Below are 25,423 nucleotides of genomic sequence, written 5' to 3' on the forward strand. Positions count from 1 at the left end.
AAAACCCACAATGAACCAGGAGGTTCGTGGTTCGTGGGCTTCACGAACCACGAACCACGGAACTGGACCAGTTACGAACCAGTTCGTGGTTCGTGGTTCATGGGGTTTAAATGCCCCTGTCCGGCCTTAACAGTGACAGGGAAAGGGGCTTTTAACAGTTTAAAGGGCCCTTTCCTGCCTTGCAAGCAGCAGGTCCCTTTAAACTATCTGCTGGCAGGCGGCAGGGGGGGATCCAGCCCCCACCCCCCAGCCCCAGCCCCAGCCCCAGCCCCAGCCCCAGCCCCAGCCCCACACTTACCTTCCCCAGTGCTACGGCGTCCTTTCTCTCCTCCCGAGAGGGGCAGGAATGCCATTTTCTGCCTCCTCCGCTGCCCTGTGGGCCCCCAGGGAGGCGGAAGAGGCCAAAAACAGCCTCACTGCCCCTTGGCAGCCATTTGAGGGGCAGAGAGGCCGAAAACGGACTTCTCGACCCTCAAATGGCCGCCGTGGCCTCCGCTTCTAAATATAAAGCAAGTGTATGGTTTATTATTTTCACTCCTGCACACACACCAGCCAGCAGAACCAGCTCACAACCACCTATAACCGCGCTTCCTATGCCAAACGATAGACTCTGCTATCTGAGTCTGAGTAGGCAATATTAACCTTGAGGGATCGAAGGTTTGATTCAGTAAAAGGTTCACATGTGTGTGTGGCTTGTGTGTGCACCCTGGCAGCTGCGTCACTGCTTCTGTCTATTGTTCTATGGGCCCCTGCCTTCTAGTGCCCTGGACAATTGCCTAAGTCCACTTAACAGGCAAGCCAGTTCTCTGAACACGAAGGAAGAAGAGCCCTTAACAGCGAAGATGCGGATGAGACATCTGACTGCATTTGGCTAGCCTTCCTAGAATTGACGCCGTAATACTCGGCACTGTTTCTGGCCTTTGCCATACTGTCCTTCTGAGCACCTTCTCTTGCTTCCTTTGTACGATTAAATCCTGCCTCTTCAAGGGGCTCAGAACAGAGTGACTCCGTTTTGTCGTCACCAGCGTTCGTGGAAGCTCCTTTTCACGGTACTTCCACAAACCATATACTGGTTTGTTGGGTCGTATTTACAGGGGCAGTTTAAATGGCCATTTCCCCAGGGAAATGGCCATTTAAACTACCCCTTTAAGGGATTACTGATGGGAGTTGGCAAACCAGCTGGAAAATTCCCACTGCCGGTAGGCCACCTGGAACACGCACAGCACATGCACTCCCGGCAAGGCATGGTGTCACTTTCTTGAGTGATGTTATCGTGCCGGTAGTGGACGTGCTCCCGTGCTTTGTTGGGGCCAATTTTTAACAATACATATATCTATATAACTAAAAGGAAAAGGGAGAAGAAAACAACCGCCCCCCTAGATTACACTACAGGTTGAGTTCTGATTTTCTCCGCAACACATACATATCATTTCTAGAGTCACACTTATTCTAGGTTAGTCACAAACCCCCTTTTTTTCTATTGTTCATGTTTCTTAATCCGTAAATGCAGATGTCATCAAATCCTTGTTATCCATTTCATGCAAAAAGTCTATTAACGGTTTCCATTCAGTCAAGAAGTTAACTAATGCCCTTTCTCTAATCAATGCAGTAAGTTTTGCCATTGACACAAACTCCAAAACTTTTGTCAACCATTCCTCCACTGTAGGCAATGTTGCAGTTTTCCACTTTCGTGCATAAAGTACTCTTGCCGCTGTAATAAAGTATAAGAACAGTGTTCTAAAGCTTTTTTCCAACTGGCTGTTTGTTATTCTCGTGCTTCGTTGGGGCCAATTTTAGCCCCAAATGGGCTGAATTAGCTGTGTGCCAAACACAGGAGCATGCCCGCTGCTGGAGCAGTGACATCACTTCCCAGAAGTGATGTCATCACACCTTGTCGGGAACACTTGTGCACTTTGTGTGCTTGCGATGAATCACTTCCCAGTAAGTGCCAAGACCCCCAACTTTAGTGCGCACCTGGGCTGCAGCACTAAAGTGGGCCAGACTAGTGGCAAGGAAGGGCGCCAGTCTAGCCGATGGCCGAGGGCGCCAGAAGCCCTTAGGCTGCCGCCGTATTCGTTCACCTGTTTTTAAAGAACTAAGCCTTTAGCCAGAACAGTTGCTCTCAGTATAAAATTTCAAGACTTGGATATTAAACCTAGTTGCAGCTGTGAATTAGAATGAGGACTCTAAAACGGGTCTTGAACCCAGACAAGACCAAAATGATGCTTGTTGGGGAAGCAGAGATCTTGAAGAACATTGTGCTCCCCACTTTCGATGGAGTTCGTCTGACCCTGGAAGACGCCGTTAAGAGCCTAGGGGTTATACTGGATCCAGTGTTATTACTAGAAAAACAAATTAAGGCAGCGGCAAAAAATGCTTACTACATCCTCACTCTAGCCTGGAAGATGGCTTCTTATCTTGACGCGGCTGACCTGGCCACTTGGATCCATGCTATGGTAACATCAAGGCTTGACTATTGTGATGCTCTATACATAGGTCTCCCAGCTAACTTAACTAGGAGGCTCCAAATAGTGCAAAGTGCTGCAGCTCGACTGTTATGAGGAGCGAGCAGGAGCATGAACATCACTCCCATCCTATAATTGCTTCATTGGCTACCCATCAGTTACCGTGCTCAGTTCAAAGTATTAGTTATTACATACAAAGCTCTTCATGGCTTTGTTGCTTGAAAAAGGGATGTGGCCTCTGTGTATACAGTTGGCTCCTGTTGAGCTGTCTTCAATCTGCCTGCTTCCAGTTTCTATAAAACTGTTACTATGAGCTGAAATCTCAATATTTAATAGCTCTCGCACTCAGGGCCAAGCTACACATGACGAATGACACTTGAACAGCAAGTGTATTTCTCCCTGTTCACTTGCCCTCCACTCAATCCACTTGCCGTTCAAGTGTCATTCGTCATGTGTAGCTTGGCCCTGTGTCTCCACATCATCAAGAGAAGCCTTTTTTTCTGCCTTTCCCTCCCGCCTTTTTTGGATGTTCTACTCTCTCACAAGGACACAGACTCCTCAGTTTCTTTGGGGTGTATGTGTGGAAATTATGTGTGATAATTCTCTCTGTCGATTACATACAGCAGTCCTCAGGGCCGGCATGTCCATCGAGGCAGGTCTGATAGCCGCCTCGAGCGCACCCTGTGGAGCTAGCGGCAGCAGCGTTGGTGGCTGAATGGGAGGGCTGGGAAGCTGCATGCATGCCTCCCCAGCCACCTGCCATACCTGGCCCACAGCTGCTGCAGCCTCCCAGCCCTCCCACTCAGTTGCCCCGTGCTGCCGCCACCACCTGCACACAGCTGTGGGCCAGGCACAGCAGGTGGCCTGGGCAGTGCGGGGCATGCTGCACAATGATGTCGCACGCAGTGACGTCATCATGCAGTCCGGGTGCACGTGTGTGGGGGGCAGCAGAAACAGCCCTGAAGCTGCCCCTGGCCTCAGGTGCCAGAAACTCTGGCCCTGTCCCTGGCAGTCCTTGTGTTGCAGGCTTCAGAAAATACATTCTTCAGTCCAGCCACTGAGGCCTTCAGATTGCTAGATGGATTCCACCAGTTTTGTTAATCTTACCCCTCCCTCCAGACTTGTTCTCTCGTTTTACAGATTATTATCCACTGTGGTTCCCCTTCCCCACTTACCGTGACAAAGAAGCGTACACAAAATCAGCTCCGTGCCTCCTACGGACGTGCTAAATTGCTACAAAGACCAACAAAACTGACTGAACTAGACAGCCTGAGCAGCTTTATGATGCTACCAGGCAGCTCGGGGGAACTTGAGCCCCACTGCCTCCTCTGAAGTTTATGCCCCTTCCCTCTCGGCCTGTGTCCTTAGAGCATGCTGATATGACTTGGAAGACTGCAGTGCTTTGCACCTACTTCGCTTCTTGCATTCTGCCAATATGCTTCATTCCCAAGACCGACTCACACTCATCATCCTGTGCTCCCATTTCAGGAAAGCCCGTGAATCCGTCTTTCGCTCTCACACTTGCCGTTTCAAATGTGGTCTGCGCTGTCGTCTTTGGGCATCGCTTCTCCAGTGACGACAAAACCTTCCATCACTTACTGGAAGCCATGGAATGTGTATTCAAATTTGGAGGAAGTCGCTGTCATAATGTAAGCATCTCGTCTATTTTTTCCCCCTTCTTTCCCAGAAAAATGCAGAATATTACTAGACTATCTGCAGTGAGGGATCTCTCTAGAAGGAAGATAGCAGCAACACAGTACTGTGTAATGCATTAGAGATGGGAACATTCAGACATACTGGCAGGTATCGAGCCCTGCAGCTCCAAAGGTTTAACAGCTCAAGTCTTGGGAAGAGGGATCAACAATGTCAGCCCCTTCCACTCTCCCAATGTAGACCTTCAATTTACCCCTGAAGCAATTCCCAAGAGTTTGCTGATCTCCAGGAACAAAGTTTTGGACAACTCAGAGGACCACACGAAGGGGAATATTCTGCCCCCGAAGTCCACGGATGGATGAATGCAATTCAATATTTACCTCCAGGCGTGTAATGCATGGCCTTCTACTGACTTCACTTCATCCATTTAGAACTATCATCTAGGATTGCCAGGTTGAGCCTAACAACCAGCAGAAGAGTTCAGGGCGGGGACGTGGTGTGTGTGTGAGGATAGCATCACATGCACTGTTCCATCACGTCCAGGAAAAATCTGGAATTGATGGTAAGTAGTTCTAGGAATCGGTAGGCATACTATAGAAATTCCTCTACAGAGCTTCTGGTGATTCCTAGAGGTACCCGCTGTCACTTCTAGGTTTTCCCCGGAAGTGATGTAACAATGCTTTAGGCTGATCCTACACTGGGCAGGGGGTTGGACTAGATGGTCTGTATGGCCCCTTCCAACTCTATGATTCTATGAATGCACCTGATGCCACTGGTAGATGTCATTCTTACTATTGTCCTATCTTGGGAGGTAAGACCAACAAAACTCATTGGGACTTATATCTGTGTCAGGTATGAAGGGCCAGCGTCTTGAGGTTGTGGTCAAATGGTGAGGGTAAATAAGCCAAAGATTAATCCAGAAAATTGAGCTTATTTGGCCCAGTTCCAAATACTGGTTATTATTATGGATTTGCACCAAGAATTTTTTTGTTATTGCTCCAGGCTGGCTCAGAATATGATGAGCAAGGCAGGGCCACACAAAGCCACAGGCTAAAAGCTGCAGGTTAAGAACCAAGAGACCTTTTGCATTATTTAACAGGAGCAAACTGACGTGTGCAACTAAGGTGCCATTAATAATAACAATAGCAATAAAGTCATGACTTTAATCCCACTTTCATTCATTCATTCATTCATTCATTCATTCATTCATTCACAGAATCAAAGAATCACAGAGTTGGAAGGGGCCATACAGACCTTCTAGTCCAACCCTCTGCCCAATGCAGGATGAGCCTAAAGCTGCCAGTGAAGGGGAGCTCACCACCTCCCTAGGCAGCTGATTCCACCTTTGAACTATGACTGTGAAAAAGTTCTTCCTAATATCCAGCCGGCACCTTTCTGCATGTAATTGAAGCCCGTTGCTTCAGGTCCTACCCTCTGCTGCCAACTGGAACAGCTCTTTGCCCTCCTCCAAATGACAGCCTTTCAGATATTTAAAGAGAGCAATCATGTCCCCCCTCAATCTCCTCTTCTCCAAACTAAATATTCCCAAGGCCCTCAGCCTTTCCTCGTAGGGCTCAGTCTCCAGACCCCTGATCATCCTCATCGCTCCCCTCTGCACCCTCTCGATCTTGTCCACATCCTTTTTGAAGTGAGGCCTCCAGAACTGCACACAATACTCCAGGTGTGGCCTGACCAAGGCAGTATAGAGTGATTATGACCTCCTGCGATTTCGATGCAATGGCCCCTTTGCTACAACCCAGGATTGAATTGGCCTTTTTTGCCACCACATCACACTGACTGCTCATATTTAGTTTACAGTCCACTCTTACCCCAATATCTCTTTCGCAGACACTACTACCCAGAAATGTACGTCCCATCCAGTAGTTGTGCTTCCCATTTTTGTGGCCCAGATGTAATACTGTGCCCTTACCTGTATTGAATTGCATCCTGTTCACAGCTGCCCACTTCATTCATTCCTTTATAACATTTGTGATGCTTTTCTATGCAGCTCACCAAATGAAACAAGATAAAGTCGTAAAACCAGAAAATCAAACCATTAAAGACCCAGCCAATAAAAACCCAGAGCACGAAATATCTGGCAGTTTAAAAGATGTTTGTGACAACTCTCAGGCTGGAAGCAGTATGTTAAAAAAACTTAGAAATTCAAAGCCCTAGTTAAAAGTCTGAGTAAAAAGAGATGTTTTGAGCATGGCAGTTAGGAGATCTTCCAGTATTACAACTGATCTTGTGTCTGTAAAAGGGAGCTCTGCTTACGCTCTGAAAATCTTGTTCTTCTCTAAGGTGCTGCTGGACTCATATCAACTGATCTCCAGAACACAGAGAGCTCTATGGCATTATACCCAACTGAGGTCTCTCCCCTCTCCAAATCCCAGGCTCCACAGGCTCCACCCCTCAGTCTCCAGGAATTTCCCAACCCAGAGTTGGCAACCCTATCCCATGTGCTTTTGATTCTAGACTACAAAGCAAGGATGGGAGCGCCACAGAATGTGACGTAGAAAGAGTGGTGGGGGGAGAAGCGGGGCTGGCAGTTGTCGAAGGAAAGAAAAGGGCCTGGAGAAGGCCAAGAGAGAGGAGTGAGGAACAGAGAAAAAGAAAGAGGGAATGGAGGTGAAAATTCGGCAAGACGTTAAGAAACTGACCCATAATAGACAGACATTTATTCCATAGCCGAGGTTCATTTTGTTTCTTCTCGATTCGCTATTACAACTGCCAGTTATTTCCTTTGAGCCAAGCTACAAGTGATGAATGACACTTGAAGGGCATGTGAACAGACTCACGTGTATTCCTCCCTGTTCACTTGCGTTCCACTTGCACTCCACTTCATCACTACGTGATCACTACGTGATCAAGTGGAGCACAAGTGGAGTGCAAGTGAACAGGCAGGAATACACATGAGTCTGTTCACTTGCCCTTCAAGTGTCATTCGTCACTTGTAGCTTGGCCCTTAGTTAATTGTTTGCATCCATAGTAAAACGCAAAATAGTTAGCACCTACAAGTCTAAGATCCACAAGCCGGTCTATCTCTCCACTTTGTAATCAATTAAATCATGGAAGTTTTTTTTTTAAGCATCCCTCTTTGATGTTTCCCTTCTGCAGCTATACGATTGCTTTCCTTGGGTTATGCGCCGTCTGCCAGGCCCTCACAAGAAGACACTGTCTTGCTGCGAGTCGGTGCGTTCATTCATAAGGAAGGAGATCAGTATCCACCAGAGCAGAGGAGCGTCAGAGGAGCTGCTAGACTTCATTCATTGTTACCTGGCTCAAATCGAGAAGGTCAGTGGCTGCTTGTTGTGCTAGATGCCAGTCCACTTTTGAAGACTTATGGGGCAGTCCTGAGAATACTTTCCTGGGAGTAAGCCCACTGAATAAAATCAGACTTACTTCTATACCTGTTTAGGATTGTACCCTTATAGTGCTTTATTGCTTTCAGTTCTGGTGACGGTGAAACCAGACTGAGCTCTAAATGTGGCAGTCCTTTTGGTTACTGTCACAAACTCAGAAAGTATCCTAAGTAGAGATGGGCACAAATAGCAATATGAACAAAAAAAAGCCACAAACAGCCCAATCTGCTGTTTGCGAACAAGCTGTTTGTGAGGCCCCATTCTAAATGAACAGGTGGTCGTTGCAAGCCTCGTTCGTTGCTGTTCGTCAAGCCAGACAGTCTGGCACCTGCAATCAATTCCCTTGGCAACTTAGGCAGGGATTGTCTGAACTCTGTCTGAACTCCTGTTGTTGCCCTGGAAACCCCAATTTAGTTTGATAGCAGGTCTTCCTTTCAAGTGTGGAACTCCAAATTTGTTACAGCAAAGGAGCAAAGAGCAGGGGGGAGGGGGGCTCCCAGCTCTGGCTTAGTTTGCAGACTGTGGAGAGGGAGATAGTTGCTGTTCGCATTTTGATAGAGAGAGTGCACTGGAACTTGAATTTTCTTTGTGTGTGGTGGGATAGGGATCTACCCCTTCAAGTTCCAGGGCTGATCAGGCTCTGGGGCCAAGCTATTACTTATTATTGGTACCTTTCCTGGTGCCTGCTCAGGTCAGGTTTCTGGGAGTGGTGCGGTAGGGATCTTGACTTGGATGATGGCTGGAGGAGAGCCTGCTGGCGCCCAAGAACAGCCAACCACGAACATGTTCATGAACAGGGCCATGTTCGTGGTTGTTCATGAGTCCCTGTTTGTGGATGGCAACGAACAATGAACATTATGTTCAGTTTTTTTTCTGTTCATGCCCATCTCTAATCCTAAGGCAAACTGTGAGCCTCAGCCACCTTCTCTGTAAATTATGAATAATAATACTGATTTACCTTATGCACTTGGGAGGGAAGGCAGCAAGGCATAGCCTGATCACATAATATCTTGGAAGCGAAGTTGGATTGACCTTGATCACAGCTTGGATGGGAAACCATCATGGGAGACATGGGGTTACTGTGCAGAGGAAAGCAATTACAAACCACCCCTGCTCTTCACTTAACTTGAAAGCCCCTTGCTCGGGTTGCCATAAGTCGGTTGCAACTTGATGGCACATACATACATTGTAAAATTATATGATGGCTGTAAAATTGCTAAGATAATGACTAGGAGATACTTTAGATACTATGGTGCTGTACCAATTCTAAGGATTGCTAGTATTAGTATTAGCACTTTTCCCAGTTTTATCATCTTGCAGTGTCATATGTAATAAAACGACAAAGCTCTAAAGCTACTTCTAGTTTCATGCCTTCCTCTTATAGGACCATCCATTCATCGGACAAATCAGCCATCTCCATACACAGTGTGCCATTGACGGCAGAAAGGTGCCTGCAGATTAAATAATCTCAGAAAATTAATGCAAGCCAGTTAAACGAAATGATTAAAACTTTCAAGGCCACTATTCTCTGTACAAGCAGGATAATTCCTTCTTGCCACTGCAGAACTTTGCATTTCTAGCATTTTTATTATTGTAGAGCACTCTGGGGTGACCACAGTGCAGAAACTGGGAAAACTGATAATAACAGCATTATGCAGCACTCGAAGCACATCTCATACATAATCTCAGTAGAATAAACCGCTATATAGAATGTGATATGTCTTCCCAAAGGATACGGAGCTTCCAGCATCTTATCTGGTTTGGACCTTAGTATATCTCTATTGGTCCATAGAATTAGGTTTATAAGGCAGAATTTTGCCCCAACACCCCTATTAATGGCAGGGGCTAGCTTTCGGGTTCCCAACTTCCAGGTGGAGGCTGGAGTTCTCCTAGAATTACAACTGATCCACAGATGACAGAGATCACTTCCCCTGGAGAAAACGGCAGTTTCATAGGGTGGGCTTTATGGCAAAAAATTCCTACCTGGCTCTGGGAACAGCAGACAGCTAATCCTGCACTACAACACGATGAGGTGGGCGGGCTGAGAGAAAGAAGCGATTGCCAGCTGGGTAAGTGGAGCTGCCTTCTAAGGCAGTGGCTCCGCCCCCTGCCAAATGTCCATATGCCCGGGAAGGGAGTCTCCCTCCGGGCAAGGCAGCGAAGACCGGCCCCCAGCTTAAGCAGTGATGCTGCTGCCGGGAGTGCCTTATTTTCAGTCCTTTTCCCAATAGATGGAATTTTACAGCTGCAAGCATTACCTTGGAAATATATCATGTTTCCTTTGTGTTGTCTGGCAGAGCAAAGACCAGCCAAAACCAACCTACGATGAACACAACATGATCCAGAGCATATTCGACCTGTTTTTGGGTGGGACTGAGACATCCAGCACCACTCTCTACTGGGCATTGCTTTATATGGTGGCTTATCCTGATGTCCAAGGTGAGTGGAGAATGCGATCCATTATGAATCCTCCACCATTTTGGAACCAATGGCAATGCAATGACTGGCAGTGGGATGGAAACAATACAATGAAACATGGGGAGCCAGTGTGATAGAGTGGTTAGAGTGTCAGACTAGGATCTGTGAAATCTAGGTTCAAATCCCCTCTTGGTCAGGGAAGCTTGTCATGCACTCTCAGCCAAACTTACTCAACAGGGTTGTTGTGAGGCTAAAATGTGGAAGAGAAGAATGATGTAAGCAGCCTTGGTGAGAAAAGCAGGGTACATAAATGAAGTAAATAAATAATTAAATAAACATTTTATACTGACCAACTGGATATTTTGCTTGCTCAACTGTTCATGCTTAAGTTTTTTGGAAGAAAAAAAAAGGAATCTTATTCTCTAATAATGTACGGTAGTTTAAAAAAAAATTTTGTATAACATCCAGTCCCCTTTTTAAGGAGGATCATCTTACATTCAGGGTCACCTTCTATGACAGACACCCCCCCTTCACTCCCCCACTATGAGGTAGATTTTCCTGCCAAAAATCAAGTTTCCTGCTTTGGCTGAGCAGTTCCAAGTGGTGGGTCTGTATTTGTGGTTTAACTGTCTGTTTGTTCCACTCTGATAAGCAGTTTTAATTTTGGCTTTTTAACCCTGCCCAGAAACTTGAAGGGGGGCAAGCAGGAGCCCTCTCTCTGTGTGTTGAAAATGGCACTGGAGACCCTATAATGTTCAAAAGAAATAACAACTATATGGAACAGGCAGGGATTCAATAAGGGCAGTCAGGGAATGAAAGTGCTGAGGTAAAATTTTGTAACCTATAAGCTTAGTTTCTTATATTCTTAGTTCCTAACAGTTCCTACTTAATTCCTTAGTTACATCAACAATGTTCCTTCACAGAGTTCTGTTTGACAACTCAGGTTTCCTGAAGTAAGTTCAGAACTGTTTCCACTTCACAACACACCCAGGATCCTCCTCAGAGTCAAACCCCCTTTAGAAACTGGGCAGGAATTCTTCACCTAAGAAGACATAACCCTTCTTTACTTGGCTTGAAAGGGAGTCTCAACCTGTTACCCAATCACTCTTGCCAAAATCACCCCCCTCCAGTTTTATTGTGGTTGTGTAAATGGGTTTCAGCCTGTGCTGACTCTTATTCTTGGAATTCTTAACTAGAATTCTTCCTCAAGACAATAATGTTACAGTTAGGGAAAAAGATTTCTCTTTCCTCACTTCAGAGGGGAATCTGTCTGACCTTCTTTGTCACTCATTCACAAAAAACTCCCAAATTTTGTCAGAAACCCACTGTCACCCTGAAGGCTGTTTCTGACTGGTCAATCAGAGAGGAGAGAGCAGCCTGTCAATCAAGCTCTTTTCCCAAGCAATTGTTAACTCTTTCCCTTCCCAGCTCTCTGATTGCTGCACTTAGTAAACCGTCTTTACAGTATATTCTGACACATCTTCCTTTTTGGTAAATACAGTCTGAGAACTGGTGTCAGCCCTTGTAGCTCTCTCTATAGGTCATCTGTTTGTTTCTCCTCAGAAAAAGTCCAGAAGGAGATAGAGGCCACCGTGGCTCCCTGCCAAACAATCCGCTATGAGGACCGCAAGAACCTGCCCTACACGAATGCTGTGATTCACGAGGTCCAGCGCTTCTCTAACATTGTCTCCATTGGGATACCTCGACTATGTGTGAAAGACACGATGATCCGACAGTTTCCCATTAAAAGGGTAAACAAATCTCCTTTCTATAAAACCTGCTTTACGTTTATTATTTTAGGTAATAGGTCAAATATTTTCCTTCCTTCCTTTCCATCTGGACAGAAGGTCATCAATCACTGGGGTAAATCAGCTTTTTTTCCAAGATAAGAGGTGCCGAAACTCTTGACTGAAATGTTTTAAATAAAGAAATACATAACACATGAGCGGAAAAGCACAGCTCTTTTGTCGTGGCCTTTCTTTGTTTATACTCTAAGCACCATGTGGAGGTCAATTAGCACACTACTGCTAAAAGTTTAATGGACACAACTTCCCCACACTGGACGGGAGGGTCAAAGCAGGTGCTGAACCTTTCACTGTGTTCTAGCTGGGGGGTGGGGGTGGGAAGCCCTGGGTAAATCCTTTCTTCTTTCCTGAAAGTTCAGAAAGGAAAGTCTATTCAAGGGTGAAGGAAGTCTTCTAAGTCCGTCAGGACCCTGAGAGAATAGATAATCATTGGCTGCCACAATTAAAAGACTTTGCGAGAGCTATCTTCCATACTTTTGTCTGACTATGTTTTAAAGTCATTTAAACTCGTAGTGTGTATACTCCCCATGGTTCCACTTGAAACTGGGTTCAGCATTCTCTGTCCAGCCTTTGGACCAGATTACACTCCCAACACAATAAGGAATGTAAAAGGTTCCAAATCTCACGTAAAACATCTCCCACCCCTGTCCTCCTTTGGCCTTCTGCCAAATTTACCATTTAGGTGGAGGTGTGAAGGAAGCCTCAACCTTCTTCCCCCCTCTCCCCCTTCTCCCTTTGGTTTCTAGAAAGTGACAACAGCCAGCACTGGAAACGCTGGTAGCCTGGAAACATAGATCTCCATGAATCCATAGGCTCAAGAACCCTGGAGAACTATGTTTCCCTGATCTCCTTGCACCTGGAATAATGCTGTTGTAACCTTCTAGTTGGTAGAGAGATGGACACCAGAGGAAAGGAGGCAGAAGTCTCCAGAGAGAGGTCCCAGTTGCTGCCACAGTTACTGAAACTGGGGAGGGGGCCGGTTCTTCTCTGGCCTGATTCAGAGTTTTCCCAGGAGCTTTTGATAGTGGAAGGCGTCTTCCCCTCAGAGGATTCAATCTGTCCTTTGGCCAGTGTTTCTACACCTTCGGAGGCATTCTGAGGCATTCAGATTGCCAACCTTGGAAGTTTTTGGGAAATACTGCAAAAGAACGTTATTCAGGAGAGCATTTGAGGGCGGTCAATTTGATGGCAGCCATAATGAGTTGGGTCAAGCTGTAGTATGTTCTTTTATCTTGGTTTTAAATATCGGCTCTGCTCATATTTCTCTAATTCTGTGTTTGTATGCCCCTATATCTCCCTATGGAAAGAAAGGCAGGAAATATTTTAGCCATTAACTTCATGTATGTATTTCTCTGAGATCTTTTGTTGGTGGAGAACTTATTAACATGGGCCTCTTTCCTTTCCCCTCAGGGTCTTTGAGGGAGCAAACTGAATTCTTGGCTTTCTCCCCTCAGGGCACTATCATTTTACCAAACATCGCTTCTGCCTTGATGGATCCTAATGAATGGGAGACACCCCGGGAGTTCAATCCGAGCCACTTCCTCGACAGAGATGGGAAATTCACCTGCCGAGAAGCCTTCATTCCCTTTTCTATAGGTGACAGCACAGATGACTAACAGCTATTTCAACCAATTGGGGCTTTGAGCTTTGATTTAAAGATTGAAATTTAAAGGAAAAAATTAGAGAAAGAGCTCAAATTTAAAGAAATCCAGCGTCACTTAAAAATATATGCACGTACTATGCTGGAGGGTCACTTCCCTACCCCAACACACAGAACTAAATGGTGTTTCCCTTTGGAAACAATGGCCGAATCTTACCAAATAATCTTGAAGCAGTTTAAATACCCGAAGCTTGCAGCTTCAGCCTTTGAGTTTACCCGAATTTTTTCCCCTGCTTCAGTAAACCTGAATCTTTTTTTGGTGCACACCCCTTGTCACCATGTTACTTTTCTCTTCATCTAACCTAAGATTAAAAGGCAAGATGGACAGGATTTCCCCAAAGAAGCTAGGAGCAATATGCACTCAAATGGAAACCCTAATTAATTAGCTGTTTGATTTCCCATCCACCCACCCATCTTGCCTTTTGAGCACGAAATCTTCAGGAGGATTTGAAAATTCCACCCCCCCCCTTCGAGTATTACTATAGAACCTAAATGCAGTTCACACTAAAAACCTGTTTAACGAGAATCCACATGGAGACACCGGAATTGAAATTGCCTCGAGGAAAAGGAGAAAGTTTTAACAAGGTGTCTGAATGACATGTTAACATTTTTCATCTTGCCAATAAGAACCCTCCCAAGAGGCAACCAAGTCAACAGGTAGAAGCTCTTCTCTTTTGCAGTCTTTTTCTGCCGGCAGAATGGAGCCGGGCAGGAGGGTCAATTCCGTGCAGCAATACTGAGAACTAAAGACCGGCTATCACTTTTGGCTCCTTGACCAGCATTGTTTCTTTTGCCTTCAGAACTTGGGGCACCAAAAGTGACAGTCCCTTGGACAAGGTTGGATTTGTATTCTTGTATTTTTCAGTTGGAACGCGGTGGAACGAAGTTCCGGAACCTCTTGAAAATGCACAAAATGGCTGGTGGCTCCGCCCCCTGATCTCCAGATAGACGGGAGTTTAAATTGCCATCCGCACCACTGGAGCAGCGTGGAGGGCAATCTAAACTCTCCTCTGTCTGGAGATCAAGGGGCAGGGCCACAAGACATGTGACCATTTTCGTCGAGGGCGATTTAAACTTTTAAAAACTCCCCCCTTGTTCCAGCTGACCCAAAGTGACGTCATTGGCCCTGGGAGCATGCACGCACTTTGCGCACTCACATGTGGTACCATGGGCACAACCTTCCGCCAAGAGTTGCCCCTTGTGCTGGCAACCTCTTTTCCCAGAAAAAAAGCCCTGCAGATGCCTGAGGCAGATGCCTGCATTCCCTTCCAGACAGTAATTATTCCACCACCACAAATCAGAAAAGCTTTGCTGCTTGTATTTCTTGTCTGCTGTGCAACAAATCCCAGAGGGGTATCTGTGCTAGTTTTTTGCAACAGAGACAAAAAATTTAGCCTTGCGGCATGTCAAAAACAAAGAGATTTAATGAAGCATAAACTTGCTGAGTTATAATTTATCAGTAATATTGTTTCATGATTACGGGTTAATAGTACAGGGGTTACATTATTTTTATAAGGCAAGAAATACTGTATTATCATCATCAACTACTGCTGGTTTGATTGATTACTCTTATCCTACTACATAATTGTCTTAGCGTCTTTCAGATGACGCACTTTTATCCTGGTGCACCTGCGCAGGCGCACCAGGATAAAAGGGCACCATGGAACACCACCTCGGGCAGTGGAGGGTCAGGCAAATCTGCCTGGCCCTCTACCGCTGGGTTGCATAGCCCAGCTGGAGGAGGAGGATGGAACAGGAAGAGCGACGTGCCTGCAAGCCGCGGCAGAGCTGGGGTGATGTGGCGGAGGCGAAGTGGCCGCCTGCCACCCTCGGAGCCCCGCTGGAGCCAGGCTGCCTCGCTCTCGGCAGAGCCATGGCAGAGGCGAGGCGCCCGCTGCTGCCCTCAGAGCCCCACCGGAGCCGGGCTGCATCACTCTTGGTGGAGCTGGGGCAATGGGGCGGAGGCAAAGTGCCCACCCGCCACCCTTGGAGCCCCACTGGAGCCGGGCTGCCTCGCTCTCGGTGGAGCTGGGGTGGAGCCGAAGTGCCTGCCCCCGACTTCGGAGCCCTGCCAGAGCCAGGTGTTGTTCTCAGCAGGGCTCACAGGGCTACAGGCATGTTGCCCCTTGCATCTCAGCCCTCGCCAAACCCCCCTTGCCCCTTCACCTGCCAGTCCTCACAAGCCCCGCTTGAGCTGGGAGGGGGGGACAGAGAGGCAAGGGCGAGCTGTCCGCTGCCCTTCCAAGCTCTGCTCAAGCTGGGGATGGAGAGGGAAGGCAAGCTGCCCTCTGGAGCCCCATTTGAGCCAGGGCAAGGGGAAGGAAGGTGAGCCCTCCTGCCAGCCTTCCCCAGTCCCCCTGCCTGGCAGCCCTCCCATGCCCCCTCTGCCTGCCAACCCTTCCATGCCCCCTCTGCATGCCAGCCCTTCTTTCACTGGTTCTTCATTCATCCTGAATCAGGCAGAATTCTTCTGTTTCCCTCCCAGTTTTTACCTCTTTTGTAGGACTCCGTAGGCTTTGCAGTTTCAGAAGTTCATCTTGGGGTCTTTCTTCCCTGCTTGCCTTGGCAAAGAAAGGAGGAAAAAGGCTGGGTTTCAAGTGGGCTGAAGGAAGAATGGCTGCCCAGAAGGAGCAAGTCTTGACTGGGGGAATGTTAGGATGCTTGTCAGTTCCTGGCAGGTAGATCCCTCAAGCCCATCCACAGTGAACACACATTGGTTCCAGCAGAAGTGACTTTATTAGAATCCATTCAGTTCAGGTCTGTACTCCATCACGGAGTTTGGCAGAAGTAAAATAGAAAAGAGTCCAGTAGCACCTTTAAGACTAACCAACTTTACTGTAGCATAAGCTTTTGAGAATTACAGTTCTCTTCGTCTGATGCATCTGACATAGAAAACTGTGATTCTCAAAAGCTTACGCTACAGTAAAGTTGGTTAGTCTTAAAGGTGCTACTACAGACTAACACGGCTAACTCCTCTGGACCTTTGGCAGAAGTGACCATTCAAATCGAGCAGCCTATGTTATAGTTGATTTTCCCATGCTCCAAATGACCATTAAGGTTTTGGCATGCAAGCCTGTGAGAATCTGGTTATGACTAGGCATCAGGTATACAATAAAGTATTCCCAGCATCTGGGAAGAGAAGTGAAAGCTGGCATCTAGACACACCAAGGTCACAGTTAGCCGAGACTTGCATATTTCTCTAAGATAACCAGGGAGGCCCGTTCTGGGTCCTAAGCAAGTAACATCTGCAGTAAGGCACATCAATAAGCAATAAGGCAGTATAGCTTCAGCATATTGTGACACAAGCAACACAATAAACAGACAACCATGGTGTGGCTGTACACAGACATGACAATGCTCCTTTTTCTTCCTATCAGTCCCACTGGTGTGGAATTGCAGGAGAGAAAGGTACTGTAAGGAAAAATGAGCAATGTTAGACAAATGAAGAAGAAATTCAGGAAATGATGGGAAACTTTATTTAATGATGAATGGCAAATGGATGGGGAAAGAGATAGCCAGGAGATATTCCACCCGCTGTTCCTGGCATTGAGTGGTACATGCTATTTTAAACATTTTAACTTCTCCTAGTCTCCAAGCTTCATGAGCCAAGCAAACGGGAGGAGATCCAGCATCTCTAGCTGAAAGGACCAGGCAGTAGGTGGTGAAAAAGGCTCCGGCCTGAGACCCTGGAGAGCTTCTGCCAGACTGAGAGCCAAGCTACAAGTGACGCCTGACACAGGTTGGACACTTGTCAGCTTGCCTCAAGTTTTGATGGGAAATGTAGGCATCCTGGTTTTACAGCTTGGCTCTCCATTACAGCTGCAAAACCAGGATGCCTACATTTCCCATCAAAACCTGAGGCAAGCTGACAAGTGTCCAACCTGTGTCAGGCGTCACTTGTAGCCTGGCTCTCAGAAGACAGTACTGACTTTGACCAATAGTTTTATCCTGTACAAGGCAACTTCATGTGTTTTCACTTGTCTTGTCTGGCTTTAAGCTCGAGGGTCATAGCAATATTTACATGGGGAAAAACGTTCTCTTGAAAACAGCGCGAGTGTGCAGTGATGGAAGATGAAGTGTGTTTCCGTCAGCCATTGACCATAACAGAAAAAAAGAATTAACAGGCAAGGCAGAAACATCCAAAGGAGAACAGCAATTGACTGCTTTCATCAAAAACACAACGGCATAGATTGAGGTGGTTTCCCTGTCGTAGGATGCCCATAAAGCGCAGCAGCAACAGGGCTTCCACATGGCAGGTCTCCGGGGCTTTTCCAGGTTTTTATTATTATTTTTATTAATTGGCAATTTATTTTTATTAATTGGCAAATGACAAGTGACAAATGACACTTGAACGGTAAGTGTATCCCTCCCTGTTCACTTGCCCTCCACTTGCTCTCCTTTCAATCCACTGGCCGTTCGAGTGTCATTCATCACTTGTAGCTTGGCCCTAAACGAGTGAAGTTTAAGTCACTTTACAATGCATGGGTGATTATGGGTGATTATCTCTCTCCTCTTTTCTCCCCTGCAGGGCATCGGCTATGTCTGGGAGAACATTTGGCAAAGACAGAGCTCTTTATTTTCTTCTCCAACCTTCTGAAGGCCTTCACCTTCCATTTGCCAGAAGGAGTGAAAGCAGTAAACTTGGAACCCGTTTTGGGGGGGACTTTGCAGCCGCACTATTTTGAAATCTGTGCTGAACCTCGCCAAGTCTTGTGTGGCTGAGAGTGTGTGCAATGGGGAAGCAGTACAGTGAATTCAAGAATCTCTTTTTTCAGCTCGAAGTGTTTCCGGCTTATTCGGATTTGTGAGAATCTCAGGTTTCATTGTAAGGCATTTTTAAGTTCCTTCATGTTTGCTGAGGACGTACCTTAATCCTTTTTTACTATTTATTTCCCAGGTTTATTGTAGATTGTTAGTCTAGGGGTAAGGGCCACATTAAGCCAAGACAGGAAGATGCAAGACGGCAACCAAACCTGAAGTTCAATAATGTGGCAATTCTGCTGCCATCTCATAGCCAAGCTACAAGTGACGCCTTACACAGGTTGGACACTTGTCAGCTTCCCTCCAGTTCTGATGGGAAATGTAGGCATCCTGGTCTTGCAGCTGTAATGGAGAGCCAAGCTGTAAAACCAGGGCGCCTACATTTCCCATCAAAACTTGAGGGAAGCTGACAAGTGTCCAACCTGTGTCAGGCGTCACTTGTAGCTTGGCTCTTAGACAGTCAAAGAATCTGTCTTCTTGACCTGCCAGCCTTTTATGTGGTCAGAGGTCGTGACTTCCAGGTTTATGGTCCTGGCTGATCATAAGATTGTAGACCCTCACCCCCACATCCAAGGAATGTTAAACAAGTGTCGCACTCCTATTTTATATCCATTTTTCTTCTGCTGCTAGCATGATATAACTGAACAATGCTATGGACGGACCCCTTGTATTTTGTTTTTGAGGTGTTAACATATTAAACTATTGGTGTTGTGTTCCGTGCACATAATTGAATTGGTCTTATTTGCATATTGCATCATACATCCTTTCTGTCTTCTTTTCTCAGCCTCTTTGGTTTACCTGCCAGAAATTGATCATAACCTAAACAAGATATACTCATAATCATAAGTGATTTGCAACACAAAAGCAGGAGACAAAGCAGAATTAAACATGGTTAGAAAATTTGGACTAGGACTAAGAAACAAAGCAGGGAAGCGACTCATAGAATTTTGTGAAGCCCATAATATGATACGTTTCAGGCAACTGAATAGCAAAAGTCACCAAATGTCCAATACCATCGGAAGCAGAAGATGGAGAACCTCAACTCTCTCTGCTAAAACAAGACCAGGGGCTGATTGTGGTACAGACTACTAATTTCAAAAATTAGAATAAAGCTGAAGAGAAATACTAAAGCAATCATAGTACCAAAATATAATCTAAATATCATTCTAGAAGAATTTAAACGACACACCTGAAGAATGTAAACACCATGTAAAGAACAGATTTGCAGTCTTGAAGCCAGAGATGTTATCAAGGAAGAATGTGCACAGATTACTCCAGTAGCCAAACGAAAGGAGGAGCCTTTATGGATGATCGATGAAATTCTTAAAATTGCGAAAGACAGACAAGAAGCAAAAGTCAAAGGTGACAGAAAGAGAATCAAAATTCTAAGTGCAGTTTTCCAGCAACTTCCACAAAAAGACAAAGAGAACTATTAAAATATCCGATGCAAAGATATAAAACATCAATAAAGGAAGAACAAGAGACCTGTTTCACAAAATCCAGGAAATCAAAAGGAAATGCAATCCATAGATAGGGATACTGAAAGATCAACACAAAAACATTAGAACAAATTTAAAAAATGGAAACAACATACTGAAGAACTGTACAGGAGAGAGGAAAGGATGGCAGATTCCTTCAAAAAAAGAATTTTTGATGAAGAATCTGCAATTTTAGAAGATAAAGGGAAAGCTGTGCTACAGAGTTTTACCAATGAGAGGAGATGAATCATGAGTAGATGATATACGGATATTTCTGTTTCAAGATCCAGAAAATCAGTCCATCAAAACAAGAATATTCCAATAAATATGGAAACACAAAAATGGCCCACAGACTGAAAATGCTCAATCTACATCCCTAAAAAAAGGAGACATTAAAGATTGCAGCAGCTGTTGGACCATCATATTAATTTTCCACTCAAGCCAAGGGCATTGATAGGATTAGACGAGTTTTCCTAGGAAACCTCATTATCTCTGGGGGCATGGAGAGGCCATCAGTCAACAGCCTCATAATCTGGTAGTTTTCCATGCTCCCAGCCAGCTGGCATCCGCTCTGGACCAGGCAATGCTTTTTGCTTATGGCCTATGGGGAAGGGACATTTACGATACTCCATCCATAAGCTGCCCTCTTAGTGTGAGGAAGGGGTCTGACTGCTAACAATATGGGGTGGGACTTTAAAGCTGATTTTGCATACTGCAGCTTGCCTGTTTCTTGGGATCTCAGAGCCAAGCTACAAGTGACGCCTGACATAGGTTGGACACTTGTCAGGTTGCCTCAAGTTTTGATGGGAAATGTAGGCATCCTGGTCTTGCAGCTGTAATGGAGAGCCAAGCTGTAAAACCAGGACGCCTACATTTCCCATCAAAACTTGAGGGAAGCTGACAAGTGTCCAACCTGTGTCAGGTGTCACTTGTAGCTTGGCTCTCAGAGGGAGGGAGGTCATTCGCAGGTTTTCTCGTGCCATAAAACAACAACAGCATTTTATACTATATTGTTCCTTTCTTACTAGCTTAGCTTTCTCCTTGAATATACTTTCTGTTTTGTGTGTGCTGTGTCCTCTAATTCTTTCTGAAGCATTTTACTATTTTAACTTGTGGCTTGTGCCTTCTATCCTCATTCCTCCCTGCTTTACTATTTGATTTGTGACTTGCCTTCCGTCTTGCTTCCTTCTGCCCCTTCTGGCTCTTCAGAGCCCAGTTTTTTATTTAATTCCCCCCTCGGTTTTATTGGCTTAATTAATTCTTTATTAAGTATTTCAGGGTGCAGCTTCCTGTGACTGTGTTTTGCCAAAATGTATCCTTCTACCAAACCCTTTTGAATTTTAACTGTGCCCCTTCCCACTACTGAAGCTGTTGTAATTCTTTGAGAATTACAATAAATATTGGATTTGTCTGTCTAGTGTAACTCAGTTTGTGTTATATGTGTCATGTCTGCATCCCTGCACCCATGTCATTTAGGTGTTGAACCATTGCTAATGCTGTGTCTTGATTTCATGTTGCAAATGCTCTAATCATCACTTTTGTTTCTCTCCCTCTACCATCCTGAGAACACAGCTGTGTTCTCTCTTTCTTTGGAGCTCACTGAAATGACCTTGCACTGCCTGAAATGTTGCCGTTTCTTTTATGCCTCTTTGTCCTGTCTAGCTAATCTCCAGAAGAAGTTCCCAGACTCCTTCCCACAGAATTCTGTGGTCTAGGTGGGAAGGGGGAAATGTTTGAGTATTTAGAGCTGTACTTTCCTCAAGTTTCTATTCCTATCAAGGAAGCATGTACTGCTTAGATGCTTTCTTGCTTCTGAGTAATTCTATGGACATATATATGGAAATGATTGGATTTCTGAATAAAACCATTTAACCAAGAGCTTGGACTTCTTGTTGCAACGGCACAGAGACCTGTCTACCATATCCTGTCATCCATAGCCTGACAATATGTCTGGCTGGCCCAGTTGTGACCAAAACACAACACTTTAAATAAACAAATAAAATTGATCACACACAATCCAGTAATAAAATTACATACATTTCCTACACATATCACAGTGTCTAATCTGATAACTTTGCACAAACACAGCAAATCATGACTGGCAGGCAATCTTCCAGTGCAGGTTGGAAGACTGTGCAGCTTGGTGGAGGCAGATCTGGCAGAGGGAGAGGAAGGGGTGATTTTGAAAAAGCAGCAGCAGCCAACAGGAGCGGCAGTCTAGCTAGCGCTGCAAATCCCCCCTGCAAGATTAAGATGCTATTATTTAAGCTAAGAGGCTGCAGTCCCAATTAATCCAGCTGTTTTATGATTTCTGTTTCCTATCAGTTTCCACATAAACTTTAATGTTAACCATGGGTATATTTAATTGCCTCACAAGGAAAGACTACTTTTTTCTGTCTATCAGATGTTTTACAGTGCAGATGTCCTAGTGGAGTACTGCAGTCCTGGTGAGCTTTGTCCAGTTCAGACAGAAAACCAAGAAGGGACAAAGGGGTGTGTGTGTCTTCCATTGAAATCAATGGGAAATAAGGAAATAAAATTATGAAAATGAAACTACAGTAATGAAAGAAGCAATAACAAAACAAAACCATGTGAAACAACTCAATAATAAAAGAGTCCCTTTGGGAATTAATAATAAAAATGAAAGAAATGAAACAAACTCCCATGTGGTGACTATCAAACCCTGCTGGTTTCTAACAGTGCAATCCTATTAGAGCATTACAACGTTTTACATTCATTGAAGTCAATGGGCTTAGAAGGGTGTAACTATGTTTAGGATTGTGCTAGGGGTGCCGACCTCCTGATGGATCCTGGAGATCTCCCAGAATTTTAATGGCTCTCGACAACAGAGATCAGTTCCTCTAAAGGAAACAGCTATTTAGGAGGATGGATTGTATGACAATTATACCCTGATGAAATCCCGCCCTTCCCAAGGTCTACCCTTAAATCTTCAGGAATTTTCCAACCTGGAGTTCACAACCCTACATTCAGAAATTTCTTGCTGAATTTGAAAGGGTTTTTTTTTTTTGTAGGATGACAATGACATCGTAGAATTAGAGCAACATTACAAGATTAGCAACAGAATATTCTGGAAGGGTATAACGTTCACCCACTGGTTTCCAAATACTGCTGTTTTTAATGTCAAAATTGTGTCCATTTATCAAAACAGTTCAACTCTCCCCATTGGACACACATTCAGTGTCTATGAAAAAGAATAAATATACACACAGAAGGTGGGGCTGGTGTGAGGAGCTTGAATGAGACAGATGAGGTAGGACAGAAATTGAAGGGTAGGAACAGCTGGGGGAATTCTCTCAATTATTTTGGGAGATTGGGGGAATACCATCGTTTAGATTATCTTGATCTTGGTTCCCAAGGAGACATCTTTATCTTTAAGGATTTTATCTAGCTCCCTCACAGCTTCTCTTCCAAGACTCAATCTTCTCATTTTTTCATTTCAGTTTCCCTTTTGGTTGATGATTGAGCCAAGGAATAGAAAATCTTGAACAATTTCAATTTCCTCATCATACTAATGGCATTCCCCATTATTATGTATGGATGTGAAAGTTGGACAGTGAAGAAAGCTGACAGGAAGAAAATTGATTCATTTGAAATGTGGTGCTGGAGGAGAGTTTTGTAGATGCCACAGACAGCCAAAAAGACAAATAAGGGTACTAGATCAAATCAAACCTGAATTCTCCCTAGACGCTAAAACAACAAGACTAAGGCTATCTTACTTTGGTCGCATCATGATAAGACAAGATTCTCTGGAAAAGTCAATAATGCTAGGAAAAGTGGAAGGCAGCAGGAAAAGAGGAAGACCTAAAATGAGGTGGCTTGACTCAATAAAAGAAGCCCCGTCCTTCAGTTTGCAGGATCTGAGCAAGTCTGTTAATGATAGGATGTTTTGGAGGTCTTTCATTCATAGGGTCACCATAGGTCCGAGGCGACTTGACAGCACATAACACACACACACATTTTGGGTAAAGCTATGACACCAGTAACTACAAATTGCTGCTAAAAGATACCACTGCCTAAAGATTAGTTTATGTCTGATTCTTGAGGGCTGATGAACTTTGATGTTTGTGTATTGAAATGTTTTAATATTTTTGCATGTTGCAAAATTTAGACCAAAAACCAGGTATGTAACTAAATAGTAAAACAATGCAGAATATACAGCATAGGGTTGCAAAATTTGTGCAGATTTGGGGGCTAGAGCCTGGAGAGGGTGGGGTTAGGGGAAGGGGAAGGACCTCAGTGGAGTATAATGTGGTACAAACCATCTTCCAAAACAGCCATTTTCTCCAGGGAGACTGAGCTCTGCAGTTTGGAGGTCAATTATAATTCTGGGAGATCCAGAGGCCCCTTCTGGAAGGTGGCAACCTTATTTCATTCCAGCCGTCACTCACTATCAAATAAGGTCTCATTTTGGAAAGATTAATCTTTTCAGAGTTCCATCATTTTGATTCATACTCACTGCAGAGAGGGCTACTACTCAAATGATTGATGGACTGGAGAACATTTCCGGTAAGAAAAGATGTTTGGGTCTCCAGGAAGAAAGGGGAAAAGTTTGAGAAAGTTGGCCAGTGGGGTACATGATAGACCATTATACACAGCACAGAGAAACTTTACTGAACTGAGATTTTTTTCTCCTTCTCTCGTAATACCAAAAGAAAAGGAAAAGACCTTTGTGTAACTTATTATTCAGTCATTGAAGTCGCTGTCAAAAGGTGTGGAGAAGGTTAGCTGATTAGCTGATTAGCTGGAGAAAGTTAGCCTTAGCTGATTTTGAAAGAGGATTAAACAAATGAGAAGAGAAAAGATCTGCCAGTGGCTATGACACATGATAGCTAACAGGAACCTCTATATTCAGAGTCAATATACCTCTGAGTCCTAATTGCTGAGATGCAAATTGTTGTGCGTGTGGATTTCCCAGACGCGGGCCACACGCTAGATCTGGTCTTTGGGATGGGGATACATGAGGATCTGGATGTGATTAAAGTGGTGCTGTGGTCAGATCGCTTCATCTTGAGCGAGGTTCACCTTGCCTCGACCAAGGCCAGGGCTTTTTTGGTCCTGGCCCCAACCTGGTGGGACTGTGGAAACCCAGGACCGGCCAGATTTATTATCTTTCTACCAGGCCTACAAGACAGAGGGTTGAAGCAGGTGGGCCAAAAAGGGCCTCCTACCAAGGGGGAAGTGGGGGCCCCCAGACTGTTGTCATTTGGTAGCTAGCCACCCTGCCCCACGGAACTATTTTAATGTTTGGTGGATGTGCAATATAGGCACGACTGTCTTATATAGATTTTATTGTTCTGACTGAGATTTTTTAATTTAAATTATGCTATCCTGTTTTATTGTAGGGTCAAGCTACAAGTGATGAATGACACTTGCCTACAAGTGACGAATGACACGATCAAGTGGAGCGCAAGTGAATGGCAAGTGAACAGGGAGGAATACACGTGTGTCTGTTCACTTGCCAAGCAAGTGTCATTCGTCACTAGTAGCTTGGCCCGTATTTATCACCGTCTGTGATCCACTCTGAGCCTGCTTGCGGGGAAAGCAGAATATAAATTGAACAAAATAAAATAAATAAAAGCGTCTGGTTAAGTACTGTTGGAACAGTACGGCTCTCCTTAGGTTTTTACTGCTGTAGATATGACAGATCCGCATCTCCGGCAAGTCAGGCAGATTGTCACAAGCGAAAAGGTGTAGTCTGCACAGCTGTGCATAATTAACAGTTGCAGATATCAAAGAGCTAATCCAGCTATAACTTTCAATCATATACACAAAGCTATTCAACGTGCTTCAACTGAGAAAG

The 25,423-nt window shown here is 45.0% G+C and overlaps 1 protein-coding gene across 1 annotated transcript in view; it reads left to right on the plus strand.

Annotated features, from left to right (window-relative positions):
* The window catches only part of LOC129332570 (cytochrome P450 2J6-like), a 31,064-nt gene extending 12,734 nt beyond the window's left edge, over nucleotides 1–18,330 (plus strand). Inside the window, exons 4-9 of the mRNA XM_054983779.1 lie at nucleotides 3,954–4,114; nucleotides 7,236–7,412; nucleotides 9,778–9,919; nucleotides 11,462–11,649; nucleotides 13,158–13,299; nucleotides 17,892–18,330. Of these exons, the coding sequence (XP_054839754.1) occupies nucleotides 3,954–4,114; nucleotides 7,236–7,412; nucleotides 9,778–9,919; nucleotides 11,462–11,649; nucleotides 13,158–13,299; nucleotides 17,892–18,085 (1,004 nt within the window). The 3' untranslated portion in view covers nucleotides 18,086–18,330. The remainder of the gene's footprint in view (nucleotides 1–3,953; nucleotides 4,115–7,235; nucleotides 7,413–9,777; nucleotides 9,920–11,461; nucleotides 11,650–13,157; nucleotides 13,300–17,891) is intronic.
* Nucleotides 18,331–25,423: the final 7,093 nt, after the last annotated feature.

Source organism: Eublepharis macularius, chromosome 6 (genome assembly GCF_028583425.1).
Source record: "Eublepharis macularius isolate TG4126 chromosome 6, MPM_Emac_v1.0, whole genome shotgun sequence".
Classification (NCBI taxonomy): Eukaryota; Metazoa; Chordata; class Lepidosauria; order Squamata; family Eublepharidae; genus Eublepharis; species Eublepharis macularius.